Raw genomic sequence first — 15,584 nt, 5'->3', positions numbered from 1 at the left:
GAGTTAAATTACTCTAAACCCATTGATTTTCAGCTGCATAGTATTTCATTGTAAATCCTAATTTGTTCTGTTCCCGTATAGCCTAGAACTGCTCACATATCATCACCCAACATTATAGTTATGCATATAGGGACAGGATCCACGCAGTCACTGTTTAAAATGTTTTTTAGATATCAAAAATCTCACTGCATTCTGTGGAAGATAAACAAGTAGAAGAACTTCCAGTGCTCAGTCAAGAAGAACTTGAGGCAATTAAAGAACCAAATATCATAACTAGTCAAATAGCTCTTTTGGAAGCCCAGTGTCATGAAATGAAACCGAATTTAGGTGCCATTGCTGAATTTAATAAAAAGGTAAGTGTCTACAATGGTTATAGCACATTTAAAAACAAATACAGATTTGTAGCAAGATTGGGTCCAGCCTTACCCCTCTGTTGGTTCATTATATTTACATTTTCTACTTGACACTGTGAGCCTCTTGTGGTGCAGAGTGGTAAGTGGCAGAAATGCTGTCTGAAGCTGTCTGTCCATGAGGTTGGGAGTTCGATCCCAGCAGCCAGCTCAAGGTTGACTCCGCCTTCCATCCTTCCGAGGTTGGTAAAATGAGTACCCAGCTTGCTGGGGGGTAAACGGTAATGACTGGGGAAGGGAATGGCAAACCACCCCGTATTGAGTCTGCCATGAAAACGCTAGAGGGCGTCACCCCAAGGGTCAGACATGACTCGGTACTTGCACAGGGGATACCTTTACTTGACACTGTAGAGTTCCTTCTTTGAAGAAAGTTTCTGTGAGGCAGTAGATTATTCATTAATTCATTTATTCATTGAATTTATATACCACCCCTTACTTTGATGACTTTGGGGTGTTCTACATAGAGCCGATTAAATGGAATGTACATTAAACTACTTTTAACAATTGACAACAAAACATAACAATCATTCAGTTAATAGGAAACAGCGGCACAATTTAGAAATGTGCTGGCTTTAGACTGCAACTTTGAGGTTGTATTTGTGAAAGTCTGTTTATATGAATATTTCTTGTATAAATCATGTGATGATAAAGGTGTTGTAGAAATATTTAAATAAAGTATCCAGTGAGTAACAGTTTTTATGTACATGCTCAGTTCCTTGTTTTGTTTTTTACATTTCCAGGAAGAGTTATATTTGAAACGTGTTGCCGAGCTGGATGAAATTACCAGTGAGAGAGACAAATTTAGACAAGCTTATGAAGACCTTAGGAAACAAAGACTTAATGAGTTTATGGCAGGATTTAATGTAATAACCAATAAATTGAAAGAAAACTACCAGATGCTTACTTTGGGAGGAGATGCAGAGCTTGAGCTTGTAGACAGTCTGGATCCTTTCTCGGAAGGAATCATGTTCAGGTGGGTGTTGCCTGTGACTTTCTCACCTTAAGCTGAAGTCACTTTAAAGGGCTGGTCTTTTATGACCACTATATGGTACAGTCATTACACTTTCACAGAAGAACCATGCTGCATGTTGCTATTAATTACAGATCAAAGGGAGGCATTTTACTACAGTGTCCTTGTATAGCTGTGCAACACTTGGGCACTGCCTTCTTATGAGCAGGCTTGTTGAATCAGAATCATAGAATCAGAGTTGGAAGGGGCCATACAGTAGATCAGAGACAGCTGCTTATGTTCAGCTGTAATTAAAGTGAGAACTCATGTAGTGCAATCATCTGAATCAAGTCTAGAATTCCTTGGCTCTTGCTATGTAACTATTATAGAGCTTCTGCAACTCATTCTACGTGGGCCTTCCCTTGTCCTTGACCCGAAAATTGCAGCTGGTGCAGAATGCAGCTGTTAGGGTTCCTCACAGGGACACCTTGGAGGGCCCATATCCAGCCAGTGCTGAGGCAGCTGCATTGGTTGCCAGTTGCAGCCCAGGTCAAGCTCAAGGTATTGGTGCTGACCTTCAAGGCCATCCGTGGTCTAGGCCCCACATACCTGCAGTACTGCCTACTTCCTTATCCCCCTGGCTGCAGGGGTCAGAAAGAATAATTATTTTAACCATTAAATGTTTGTCTTGTAAGGCAGTGGTCCCCAACCTGCGGGCTGCGGCCCGGTGCCGGGCCACGAAGGCCATGGCGCCGAGCCGCGGCTCCCTCCCCCCCCCCCGCAGTAAAAAACTTCCCAGGCCGCAAGCTTGCGGCCCGGGAAGCTTCTTACTGCGGGAGGGTGGGGAGAGGGAATCAGGGCCGGGCTGCGCATCACGCATGCGCGGCCTGTGCGGGCGCAGCCCGATGCGCGGGCATGGTCCGATGCCCTGCCGGTCCCCAGCCTCAGAAAGGTTGGGGACCACTGTTGTAAGGGAGAGTTTCTCCTGTCTGTTTCTGGTCTCCATAAATGTCACAGCCTATTGCAAAAAAGAACAAAACAATAGTGCTGAAGTAGCAGCTTTATCAAAGAGGAAACCAGAAAACCCCAAACTCAGTATCCCCTAATAACCTACAAAAGATGTGGGTGGCTTTTGTCACCAGTTGAAAGCCTGTTTGTCTCAGTGGTCTTGGGTAGGGGGCAAGTCTGGCATGATACTGCAGTGTTGTGGAATGATAGATTACAATCTAGGAGATACAGGTTTAAGTCCTGCCTCTGGCATGAAGCCTTACTGGGTTGTTGTAGGATATAAGCTGTGGATGACAGCCCAGAGTTAGTTTGAGGAAGAACAGGATAAAAAAAACTAAAGATAGACAGTGGTTGTAAAGATTAAATGCGGCTTCTGTTGCCATTATTAATAAAGTGAAGCAATTAACTTCATGAATATTCTCTTGTCTTTTGTCAGTGTTCGGCCACCAAAGAAAAGCTGGAAGAAAATATTTAATTTGTCTGGTGGAGAGAAGACACTTAGCTCACTGGCTTTGGTTTTTGCTCTTCATCATTATAAGCCAACTCCTTTGTATTTTATGGATGAAATTGATGCAGCCCTTGACTTTAAAAATGTGTCCATTGTAGCATTTTACATATATGTAAGTATTGTGTTTTAGCCTGGGTTATCTCTTCTGGTGCATTGATATTAATCTAGTGCTAGTTTTGCATAAGAAAAGATCTGAAATTTGGGATGGGTCTTACTCTACCTTACCATTCCAATAAGTAGAGTTAATCGATTGGAATATTTGTACCCCACCTTTTGGATTAGTAGAAGGATTTTTGGTGCACGCAGAAGGTCCCAGGTTCAGTCCTTGATATCTTCAGTTAAAGGGAACAGGCAGCAGGTGACGTGAAAGACCCTATCTGAGACCATGGAGAGCCATTGCTAGTCTGAATAGGTGGTGCCATTCCTTTGATATTGGCATTTGATATTGGCATGAGGCAGCTTTCTGTGTAAGCAGGGCAAGAAAACTCTTTGCCCACTCTGAGTCTTCCAGGACCCCATGTAGATTTTATGACTAAAAGCTGATAGATCATGGAATTGTCTTCACCTCTTTTAGAACTGTCTAAACCAAATAGGCATGCCTTCCTCTTAAAAATAAACCCCATAAATTATTATGCAGAAGGTGATTATTTTCTTTTGCTTGTCATGAATCTTCTGACAGCTATAGTAGGTGAAAGTGTTAGGTGAAAGAGGAAAATGTCATTCACTCTGCATGGAATGGAAATAATTTTATAAATGTCTTATAATTTGCCATTAAAAAATAAACACCATGGAAAAAAGCCTAAAGGTATTGCTCTTCCCTGGGGGAAAATGCTTCAAATCATTAAACGTTTTCCCTTTCTACTGTGTCACATTTGAATAGGACAACAAAAGTTATCCATATTAGCCTACATACAACACAACGGATAATATAAAAGCATTGCAATACTGGTTATTTTATTTTCCCAGCTTTCATGATAGATGCATAGTCTAGAATTTACACATGTTGACAAACAGGACATTAGAAATCATGATACTATGGAATATAGTGATGTTTCCTAAGAATTTAATATTTGAGGCATTCACTGAGTTAGATTCAGCTGCTTTTTCTCTCATTTCTCCTATTATTATTATTACTAGTTTCAAAGCCCCTTTATAAAAAGGGGTTTTGAAAGGGGAGACCGGCAGGGAGGGAATCCCCAGCAGCCGTGCTTCGCGCGACTGCTGGGGATTCCCTAGGGCGGCGATCTGACGCTGCGCGAGGCGCTTCGCGCCTCCCGCAGCGTCAGACTGGCAGGGAGGGAACCCCCAGCAGCCGCGCTTCGCGCGACTGCTGGGGGTTCCCTCGGGCGGCGGTCTGACACGGCGAGAGGCGCTTCGCGCCTCTCACCGCGTCAGTCCGGGAGCAACTGCGAGCCGCGCTGCGCTGCTCAGCCTGGGAATCGGAGGGACCAATCCGATTGTCTGTCGTGAGGAAGGGTCCAACCCAGACCCTTCCTCATCACGGACAAAGCCCACCTCTAGGGGGCTTAACGAATTATATAGTCCGTGGCGCCCGTGGCGCCACGGGCTGTTTAAAGATTATAACCCCATCAAACATGGTGTTTATCCATGCAGGTCCCAGCATCACTATGATACACTTCTTAACATTCATTTTCGTGCCTGTCTGCTTCTGTCCCTCGAATGATGCTTCATTCCTCCAATACCAACAGGTTGCTGGTCCCTGGCCATGACAGGGTTGTTTCAGTTCCACAAGGCCTACAAGACAGAGCTCTTCTGCCAGGTGTATGAGGCCAGGAACATCTTGGGGCTCCCCTCACAAAACTTCAGCACAAACAACAAACTGGACCATCTGTAGTGATACTTGGCTTGATTATTATTAGCAGGTTTTAGTCTGTATTTTACGATGTTTTAACTGGATTGTTTATATTTTTTTGTATTTGCACAAGCCAGTGTGGAGTGGCAGCATACTATTGCTGGGATTCCTTCCATTTTTATCCACTGAAAAGCTGATATTTAACGCTTTATGTTAATTAAATCAGCAGTCTCCTAGACTGATTCCACTAGAACTTTTCCTAGCCCCTAGTTTGCTTTTATCTACAAGGCTGGGGTGAAGACAGTTTAGACAAGACAGCTCAGCTCTCCCCATTCTTCCCGGTATAGAGAAGCCAGATGAGAGCTCTGCCCTTTCTTGTATTATTATATTGAATGTATTATTATAAACTGAGTGATGAGTGATTTGTATTGTTCTTGTTTGATGTAAACCACCCTGAGCCTTTGAGTAGGGTAGTATATAAATACAATAAATACTTCTAAGCTAGAAGAGGTTTTTGTCCCTCAACAGTACTAATACAAAATATATTTCAACTTCCAGGAACAAACAAAAAATGCACAATTCATCATTATTTCTCTACGGAACAACATGTTTGAGATTGCTGATAGATTAATAGGCATCTACAAGACTTACAACACAACAAAAAGTGTTGCAACAAATCCTAAAGTGATTGCACTGAAAGGACTTGCTGAACTTGGTTCTGTTGGCTGCTTGTGAAAGTGAAAACTACTTCTATTTTAACAAGTAGATTTTTCAAGCAAACATCTACGCAACTTCCACCATTGCCTTTTAAAATTTGTATATCTTGTACAAAATATGCTGTTCTGTAAAAGATACATCCTTCACCACTGATTTATTGCTTAAAGTACAACTGGACGAATAGTCTTTGGTTTAACAATCACAGTTCAGTATATAAGTAGATGATTTACTTGGGGATGTGGGTGGTATATTTTATGTTTTATACGTGTAATAAAATGAACTACATATGAGCTTCTTATCGTCTGGGGTCTTGGCTCTTTTGGCCAGCTCTTATTCTTTATCTTTTTACATTGCCATAGCGGGGGAAATTGCAACAGCGCATATCCTACAGCAGAGGAATGTAAAGGTATCTTGAATGGTCTCCAGTCTGTAATTTGTCAATCATATAGTGGGTTAATACATTTTAAAGAGTGTGCCTGCCTCCCGCAAGCAGGGATCTTATTCTATTGGGTGGTGAGAAAAGTATGGAGGAGAGTGCAATAATAGCATTTAACTGCTTCCTAGTGCCCTCTGTGGGTGTTACCTTAGTCTGCTTCATTAAAGAATTTGTGATGGTTAATGGCTTCCCAGCTTGTCATCACAACTGCTGTTATATTGCTCAAAAATGCTTATTTGATCTATAAGAGTTCTTATACTTATTTGCTCTCCAAAAGCTAAGAGTAAAAGATCTAAATATTGGTATATGTACTTCTTCCTGGATATCAAAGAAGCAGACTTGGTAACTCTGGAAAGGTTACATCTTGAAAATCCTGTTCACCTCTTAAATTGCTGTTGTGCTTGATTTACCTCTCATATTTCTTCCTGCTGATTTTTAAATTTGAGAAGTTGCCCTTCTACTGCCTAAGAATAGATCCAATCTGGTTTCAGTGAAATCTTGTCCAGTACACAAAATCACTTCCTGTTGCTGCATATCTTAACGGAATGGTCAGGGGCATTACTTGGGGGACCAGTGCTGGTCTGTGGCTCCTCCTTGGCTGCTGCCTCAGGGGCTGCCCTGCCACTCTTCCGCCAGCTCACCTTTGGTGCTCTCCAGCAGCCGCCATGGCTGGGGCTCCCCCTTGGCATGGTACTGGGCAGCTGCTGCTGGCAGCGCTCCCCAGTGGGTGGCAGGAAGTGGATCAGGGCCTCAGGCAGCAGCGACGTCCCTTAGCAGAGACGTGTCCTCCCCCCCCCCCCAGTCCTCAGTAAAATTTTCAAGCGTTGACCGGTCCCTGGTGATAAAAAAGTTGGGGACCACTGCCAAAGAGGAAGCAGTGTTCCAGGTACTTCAAAAATAATATACAATTATTATATGTGTTAAATAATTTTCCAGCATATCAATTATTAAACACAATCAATGGGTCACTTTTAGGATCAAGAAAAATAACACTATCCCCCAAAAGCTAGGTAAAATGAAAGTTTATTAAAATACTTAGTAGATAAATTACAAATTCTGAGTTCTTGAAACAGGTTAAGATTTAAAAACATTTCAAGTTTTACAAAAATAACTTATAAATTTTTCAAATGTAATGCGATGAAGCCAAGTGCATGACTAAAGGGGAACAAATCCTGAAGGGCTTACAGAAAGGACCTTAGCCACTCAAGGTACTGTATGGTGGCCAACTGCAATCCCAATATGGAGGATGTTGTAAACTAGCAAGCTGCTCAGTATACAGGTTTCAGCATACTTAAACTGTCTGCCCAAGTTTAGATTTCACAACAGCTGGGTGGAGGTCAATAATAAGAGTGGGGAATCAGGGAAAGAGATCAGATACTGAATTTCTATTTAAAACTTAGCATGATCTGCTTTATTTGACAGCTAGACTAGATACTTCCTGGTGTCCTCTGTAGACCAAAAAAATGGAAGTACATGAGATCTGATACAAAATGAAGTTGTACAGGAGTGGTAGCCCTAGTAAGTCATACCTATAGTAGCAATGGCAATTTCAGCACATATAATGCACAGCTAGTCAGCAGTGACTGAATACAGTGTTCATGAGTTCAAAGAGGACAAGCCTCATGAAGCTTCCCGCAATAAAAACTTTGGGTCAACTGTCATGCTAAGAGTCAAAAGAGTAACTGGCTTAGAGACACATCCCTTATGGTTAGAGGCAAATCTTTATCATCTCCCTTTGCTGCTAGTTATTGCTCCCCAATCCAAAAACATAACCTGCAAAGCTTAGTAAAGTGAGCACTTCTAACATATTTGGAAATATTTTCCTAGTGCTTGTTAAAAGTGACAGGTTCAAATTTCTACTGACAGAAAGCTATTTGCCCACAGAGCTGTTGCAAAGATCAGGCTCAAGTCTATAGCATGCAGAAGTTAAGGTCCATGGAAGTTGAGTGATTTACTCCATAGTAAAGACAGTTACAATTCTGGAGTATGCAAGTAAAGCTATATGGTATGTATATTGGTAAACATCTTAAGTGCCTACAACAATAGCCCCAGGTTGGGTAACTTACACCAAAACATACAGTAAACACTGAAAACTTTCAAACAAAACAATCCGCCAGTCTCAAGCGATCACAATTCTTCAAGACTTCTGTAAATATGCTTAAAGCAATTATTAAAATGCACCATACAATAATTCTAATGTTTAAATTTAACAAAAGTTGCCTTGTCAAAAACCAAATACTTCCTTGCCCCTAAATCAAGATTTAAAATCTATTGTCCTATTTTTAGTGGTTAAGATTTTTTTTAATGCATTTTGCAATTTTTTGGTCCTTCCTACACTAAGCACCAAAATGGGTACCTATGGAACTTAGTAAAGGGTTATAGGATATTTAAATATACACTAGACTGCTAGAATTTTAATTCCAGACTCTTATTTGTGGAATGACGCTTGGCAACATGTATCGCTTATAAAAACTAGTTTCAAGAGAATGGAAGTGCCTGCCTTTACATGTCTATTTTCTCCATTTAAGCTTTGCTGGAAGAGGTAGCGGCCTGTATGTGTATTCTAACACCAACGAAACTGAGGAATCAACTTAATTCTTAATCGAACATTCACCCCAATACAAACCATTGTTGTTGGTGCCTCTGTGTAGAAATTGTAACCCAGTTGTTGATGCAATCTATCCTCAGCTACTATTTCCTATATTATGATATCCACTTTAGCAACAGGTTTTAAGAATCTGCAAAGTGTTTCAACCCAATTCATGTTGTTTCTGATCCTGATCTTCATGAAGCAGATCTTGCTACTAGAATATTCATATGGTGGAAGAAACTACTTTACACAGGTATTCAAACAGAGTGCAGCTGTGACACACAGCTTCCACTGCAGCCTGCAACCTATTACTTGAGTCGCGATAAACATTTTGCAAGACATTCAGTGCACAAGGGAAGGCAACTTCATGTACAACTGAAAAGTGTGCATTAAAAAAGAAAAACATGGCCACGATTAATGAAATTATGAGCACTAAAAGGTTTAAGGGCCAGAATTCTTTATGCTTACGGTTTTCTTCTTCGCAGCCATGACATACTTTGGAAATCAGCTTTATCTGAGGAGTGACAATCTTATTAATTTGACTAATTTCACTTTTGGTCCACACATCTTTTAATACTTGCCCTATTCGAGGGTAGATTTCAACAGGCTTAATACTGGGTAGTGGCTTTTCCTTCAAAGCCTTGACACGCTGACGGACATCCTCAACTTTCTCGAGGAAAAGAAGGGGAGACTGTTCTTCTTGAATGGATGTATTCAGAGACATTAATTCAAGTTGCTCTTCTCGTATTCCCTTCATCCTTTCAATGAGTGGTTCATACTCCGCAGCAATCTGTGTGTTCACATCATCGAGTGCTGTAAGCAAAGCTTGTTTTTTATGGTCTAGTGCATCATTCAGTCTCTTAAAATACTGCAGCACAGTTTTCTTATCCTCCTGGACAATACTTTCACACTGAGCTTTCTGCTCCTCCAAATTTTCAATAAGCAAACATACTCCGCTCCAGTGTTTATCAGTCAACTGTTCAAGTAGTTTGCTGGGAGTTTCTTTTTCTTTCATGTAGGCACTTTGAAGGTCATCTATAGGATGGCCATGATGTTTTCCTATTGTAAGGCAATGTCCGCACACTAATTTTTTGTCTAAAATACAGTAAACATTTAGTGGCTGCCTATAATGTTCACTACAGGTAGCCACATCTGGATGGTCATCTTGCTGATATTTTTCAATGATGGCCTTTAGTGCAAAGTTTATAGGCAAAGAATCTGTACCAGACGGAGGGATTTCAACAATGCTTCTACAATTGGGACACTTCAGGGGAAGCCTTAAAGGTCTCCATATTGAAAAGTTGCTTGATAACTGAAGCACACTTTCCAAACAGTTTCTACAAAATGTATGTGAACAGGGTAATACACGGGGATCTTCATATATACTATAACAAATGGAACAAGTAAGTTCCTCTTCAAAATGATGCATTTCCTGAAAAGGAAAAAAGAAAAAGATATGTCACTGAAGAAAACCAGAATTTTAGCAAATATGTGTCAACACATACTCGACATTTTAAAAATAAAAAATGGGTTATTAGAAATTGTGACACAGCACATAATAATTACTCAAACTCATGCAACCATTGAGAATGAATTGTAAAGTCTGGAAACTAATAATCTAGTCCTAAGAGTATCATGGAGATGCCTTTTTTTTGGGGGGGGGGGAATGTTAAGCGAGGGGGTCTTAGGTCAACTAAATATCCTTGATTTGACATCTACCCAGCTGTAACAGTTTTACTTCTATAGATGGTTTGGTATAAAAGACAGGTGAATGGGAGCTACTGATATGAAATAAATGGGTTTCTGCTGCCACCTCCTTACAGCTTTCCTGTGTGTCACAGGCACTATGGCACCACAGAAAGACAACTCAAGAAAAGAAAAACATCAGGAGAAAATGACACTGTATAGGTGTGAATGTATGTCAGAAGAAAACAAGCTCACAGAAGAGTGTTCCTAAAATGCTTTTGTGGCAGACAACAGAATTAAAGAAGTCATAATTCCTTAACCTGGAGCATGTGTGATTAGTACTATGTCTCGGAAGGCTAGGATTTTTTTGCAACTAAAAGCTACTTCTAAAAGTTTCCAAACTGAAAAAAAGTTGAAGGCTCAAATCCCAGTGCAATGCCAAAAGAAAATAAGTATCTTCCAGTTTTATTTTTGTTTCACATAACTGAAACTTTAAAAGCAATGCGCATACAGTGGAGGGACTGCTAGTATGCCACATTAAATTAAATAATTAAAGTATCTGATCCAAAGTACAAACATACCCACAGAGAATCAGTCTCTTCTTTTCTGATTGAAATAGATAATTACTTGCCCTCAGGAAACTCCCTATTATTTTTTCATATAAGTAACTCAACACTTGTACTGACTTGACTCCTAGGTTTCTGGTGACATGCACCCATCATAATGCCCCTTCTGCAGCTCATAGCACAATCCAAAAGGTCATTCCTGAAAGATGGGAGGACTCTCAAAACAGTATGGGATGCAACCCTGGGGTTGCAGCTTGACAGAAAATCCACAGACTCCCTTGTGTAAGTGAAAAAGACTTCCATCCATCAACAGAAAACCTGGCTCTAACTCATTACTTTTCTTGTCTTCTTCTCAGCCAGAAGTAATGCTCTGGGTTTCACCAGAAGCAGAGAGATTCATTCCTTGGCTGCACTGTTAAAAACCTGCTGTTTAAAGAAAGAAAAAAAAACCCAGTCAGGAATGATTTGGAGGAGGAAAAATTATATACTTCTGGGTTAGATGGTAAGGAGTGGGGAACTTTTAGATGGAAACACCCTCAAACCAATTTTTGTTTCTTCTGTCCCAACAAGTGAATGGCTGCACTTGTCTCTTGTCAAGAACAGAACACAGCTAGCCCTGTAATGCTATGAATCTTTGTCTTTGTTCTCCAAGCACCCTACCATTTGTCCTCTAGCTCCTGAGGAGGACCTCCCAGGCAAAATCCACCAATGAATGAAGTCCTACAGCAACAAGCAAGAAATAATATGTAAAACTACCTTTCTTATTTTTCTGCTGAATCAAGCATCAAGTGGAAGAGGAAAAGGCAAATTTTCCTTTCCCATATACTGCTTTCTACCTAGAATACATTGGTTAATAAGTATAACATTTTTCTGAAAATCTGGGTCTGTCTTGGGGTTTGCAAAACCATAGCGAATCACCTGCTCCACTATATCTTTTTAAGCATCAGAATAAAAGGGAATTTACTATTCAAGCCCTGAAACCCAGTTCTAGACCTACCATCTACGCTCCAATCTTTGCATCAGAGAATGGTTTAAGCACTTGTGTCTTGCAAAATACTGAAAAACTTGCCAAAGTTTCTCTTGCATTCCCAAACCATTTTCATTTGATCAAAGTGGACTAAAGCATTTCCATGAACTGGGGGAAACTAGCCTTGCATTTGGGTAAATACTGTATGAACAGAATGAATATGAACTAAATCTTTTAATTTAACCAAGCCCATTGCTGAAGGAATAAAAATTCACTAGTAAAAAATTCTACTGTACTCTTCTATATATACTAAAAACACCACCCATCTGCATTCCCTAAAGAAAAGTAAGATTTTAAAATGTAGGATATTAACTACAACATAAGGTATATAAGGTTAACATAAATGTACTTCTGTCAACAAAACAGAATTTCCCCCCTCTCCCTGCCTGCTCCAGCCTATGAAAGACAAAAATTTTTAAGAGGAGTGTACACTTCTACAGGGGAGGGGGGAAATCAATAAACATTGCCCCCCTTTGCATAGGGAGAAATGATCTTCAGATTCCACCTTACATTTTACAGTTATGAATATGACCGTTCCAAAATACTTTAGGCGTAATATTTTATTTTGATGATGCTACAGTTATTTTCTTGAAGCAAGATATATACTTGATTGAATTCAGCTACATACCAGGTTTCTGCCAACTTCTCAAGGATGTTTATAATGTTTTTTAAAATTACTATTTACAATATATTTGTTTGATTTCTGAGATTTGAGGAAACAGCCTACCTTGGTAATTATGCTATCATAATACAGTATCTTGATATTCAAGTTACACTGCTACACAAACAAGAGAACTGAGCATTTTTTTAAAAATAAAATACAAGTGGTAACTGAGCCTTAGGAAAAAATTCACATAAAATAACTGATAGAAATATAATGAAATAGTAAGACTTCCAATACTCACCACTGAAAAGACAATAAACTGATAAAACCAATCAGAGGATGAACACAAATGAAGGATCTCTATTTATCTGGAGGAAAAAATAAATTAGACAAGAATCTCAATTTGCCATGATAAAGTATTTTAAGCAGCATTCATGAGGAGCAGGGCTTGCTTTCTAATCTATGAGAGATTTTGAGAAATCTTATTTTTTCAAACAGGTTGATCTTGCTTGGGTGAAATGGAATGGTATTACAAGGTAGGTTTGCTTCTAAACTTTCATCACTTTACCATTCCAGAGTAATTACATAGCAAGAAAAACTGACTCCACCCCTTTTAGTTTTACTTTTAACCACTCATCTCCCCCTGCAGGTAAAATGAGGATGTTTTGTTCATATATTCTTAATTCTAATAAAATTTCAATCCTATGGCACCTTTTAGACCAACAAGGATTTATTTAAGGTGTGAGCTTTCATGTGCATGTACACAAAAGCTCACACCTTGAATAAATTTTTGTTGGACTTAAACGGTACCACTGGACTCAAATTTCATTTTATTGTTTCCCTACATATAATAACTGTAACATTCATATTATTAATTGATGTAACAGTATAACATAACAGTATAACATAACAGTCAAACAGGTCCAGGAGTCTTAGTGGGTTTCTGGAGGGGGAGTGGGGGCAGGAGCCCTGCAGATGTTGGTTGGTTGGCCTGGCCTCAGCCAAATGCCTGGTGGAAGAGCTCTCTTTTGCAGGCCCTGCGGAACTGTTTTAATTCCATCAGGGCCCTGATCTCCTCTGGGAGTTTGTCCCACCAGGTGGGGTCCAGGACAGAGAAGGCTCTGGCCCTGGTCGAGGCCAGGCAAACTTCTTTTGGGCCAGGGACCATTAGCCCGTTGGTGGCGGCGGAGCATAAAGGTCTTTTGGGGGCATAGGCAGGGAGGCGATCCCTCAGGTATACTGGGCCCTGACCGCGTACGGCTTTGAAGGTAATTACCAGAATCTTTAACCTGATTGGGAATTCAACTCGCGATCATTGCAATTGATGAAGGATATTTTGTTACTTCAGACCAACATGCTATCCACTTAAATCTATCTTAATTCCACTGTTAGTGATACACATACAATAGATGTTGTGTTAGAAAACATCCTAGAACTTAAATGTTTATAAACTTTTTTGGTCACAAGTCAAGTGCCCTTTGTCACGTGCCAGCTGTCACAAAGAATAAGCTTTCTTCTCAAGCACTCAATGACATTCCTCAGCTGCAGAGACCACCACATACATACAAAGTCTTAAGTCAACAAAACTTTGCCAAACGTATTTAAATTGTATTTTAATGCACTGAGCTCTTTAATAAACTGAGCTCTGTATGTAAGAAAAGCAGCAAGCCAGCTTGCTGGGAGCGGTGGTATACAAATCCATCCAATAAATAAATAAAAGCTCAAAACATCTCTAGTAAAATCTACCTATATAAGACAACAAACATTACACTAAGTATGAAGGGAAATACAAAAACAAAATTCTAGATGAGGCTGTTTTAATCCTTTTAGATTTTTCAGACAAACCTTGCAGACTTATCAAGACAACCCGTTTCGGTCTCTTAGCATTTGGCAGACTGCAAATGAATCAAATAACTAAATAAACAACTTATGCCGAATAGGATTTTAATCACACAACAAAAAGGCATGAACAACCCTGTTAAGGACAAGCATCCATACCAATGGCCCACTTCTCCGGTCAGTCGCTTCCACGGTGATTAGTGGGGCCGACGTTGCATAATCAGTTGTAAGAATATACCCTTTATCAGCCACACGCACTCAGCAAGGAGGCCTCCGGTTAAAGCGCTACTAGGTGTTTCCCTCCTCCTCACGTTGTTCTTTTTATGAGTTTAATCATACTGCGAGCCGCCCTGAGTCTGCCGGGAGAGGGGGGGAAAGAAATAATACTAATAAAGAAGATTATGAATCGAAACGCTCCCGAGGATGGATGGACTGGAGAAGAGCCGGGAAAGCCCGCCTCGCAACAGAGACTAGCAAGAGAGGCGGGCAGGCATGAAAAGGGCCGGCGTCGTGCTTTCGGGGGTCTCACTTTCCTGCCTCAGAGGATGCTCCGCCGTCAGTCAGGGCTGAGCAAATCGACGCCCCCTTATTAGCCAGCCCTTCCTTACCTCCCCTTCGCGGCAAGCAAAGCAACAGGAGCCCTCCGCGCGGCCCAGCCGCCTGACCCGCCGCTCCAGCGCATCCCTGAGACTCACCTCAGACAACCGCCCCGCTGGGCGCCCCTCCCCCGGCGCCTCCTGAAAGCAGCTCCGGCAACGGCTTCTCACTCCTTCCAATCAGAGTTGACGAGGAAGGCCGCTCCCGCGCCGCGCATGTGCGGGAGGCCTCGGACCAATCAAGAGCCGCGGGATGTTCCGTTCAAAAGTAAACGGAACGGCTGGGGGAGGGGGGCGAGGCAAACGGCCGCGAACGGTCGTCTTGGTTGCCGGCCAGCCTTTCCCCGCCTCCGGGTTGGTGAATAGGCAACGGACTCTTCCGTTAACGTTTTCGCCAGGAATGGAATACCCAGCAGCCTTCTGGGTCGTCTCAAGGAGTTCTAGCTCTCTCCTCCCTCTAGTTGCAAGCATTTTTAAAAGGGAAAGAGTGAAAGCCGGATCCCCACAGGTTACCCAGTATGGCTTGGCTTGGTTGGTTTTTCAATAACTCCAGAAATCCAGTATCAGTATCACATGTCAAATGGATGCCTGGGAGGGTGGACTTTATAGCACGGTCCTCCACTGAGGTCCCTGTTTCTTCAGGCTCCAGTTCCAGCCTGGATTTTGCAACCTCACCCCCATCCCCCACTGGTGGTCAGGGGTGACCCAGTATCCCCAGATTCAGTACTTCAGGGTGCTGCAAAGATACAAAAACATGGATCTTCATTAATTTGTATGATTTTTACATTTAAAACAGAATAAAAAGGTGTAACATCACTTTCAGGTTTTTCCTGGA

General features: G+C 41.2%; 2 protein-coding genes across 23 annotated transcripts in view; one reads left to right on the top strand and one right to left on the bottom strand.

Annotated features, from left to right (window-relative positions):
• Window positions 1–5,695, top strand: part of SMC4 (structural maintenance of chromosomes 4) — a 44,689-nt gene extending 38,994 nt beyond the window's left edge. For all 6 annotated transcript variants that reach the window (XM_077348559.1, XM_077348555.1, XM_077348558.1 and 3 more), the window contains 4 exons: window positions 171–353; window positions 1,151–1,383; window positions 2,804–2,987; window positions 5,247–5,695. In XM_077348559.1, coding sequence (XP_077204674.1) covers window positions 171–353; window positions 1,151–1,383; window positions 2,804–2,987; window positions 5,247–5,423 — 777 coding nt within the window. In that variant the 3' untranslated portion in view covers window positions 5,424–5,695. The remainder of the gene's footprint in view (window positions 1–170; window positions 354–1,150; window positions 1,384–2,803; window positions 2,988–5,246) is intronic.
• Window positions 5,696–6,848: 1,153 nt separating this feature from the next.
• On the bottom strand, window positions 6,849–15,202 carry TRIM59 (tripartite motif containing 59). 17 transcript variants are annotated; one of them, XM_077348545.1, is made up of 6 exons: window positions 14,849–15,199; window positions 14,313–14,509; window positions 12,616–12,682; window positions 11,344–11,403; window positions 11,020–11,109; window positions 6,849–9,863 (listed from the first exon to the last, which is right to left on the bottom strand). In XM_077348545.1, exon 6 carries the CDS (start codon window positions 9,858–9,860, stop codon window positions 8,655–8,657), a length of 1,206 nt encoding a protein of 401 aa, XP_077204660.1. In that variant the 5' UTR covers window positions 9,861–9,863; window positions 11,020–11,109; window positions 11,344–11,403; window positions 12,616–12,682; window positions 14,313–14,509; window positions 14,849–15,199; the 3' UTR covers window positions 6,849–8,654. The 17 variants fall into 17 exon arrangements, with proteins under 17 accessions (XP_077204660.1, XP_077204657.1, XP_077204659.1 ...); XM_077348542.1 differs by having other exon boundaries at window positions 10,699–11,403; window positions 14,849–15,202; XM_077348544.1 differs by lacking the exon at window positions 11,344–11,403 and having other exon boundaries at window positions 10,699–11,109; window positions 14,849–15,202.
• Window positions 15,203–15,584: the final 382 nt, after the last annotated feature.

Source organism: Paroedura picta, chromosome 8, assembly GCF_049243985.1.
Source record: "Paroedura picta isolate Pp20150507F chromosome 8, Ppicta_v3.0, whole genome shotgun sequence".
Lineage (NCBI taxonomy): Eukaryota > Metazoa > Chordata > Lepidosauria > Squamata > Gekkonidae > Paroedura > Paroedura picta.
Note: the sequence above shows the minus strand (reverse complement) of the source record. Positions and strands in the feature narration are given on the sequence as shown.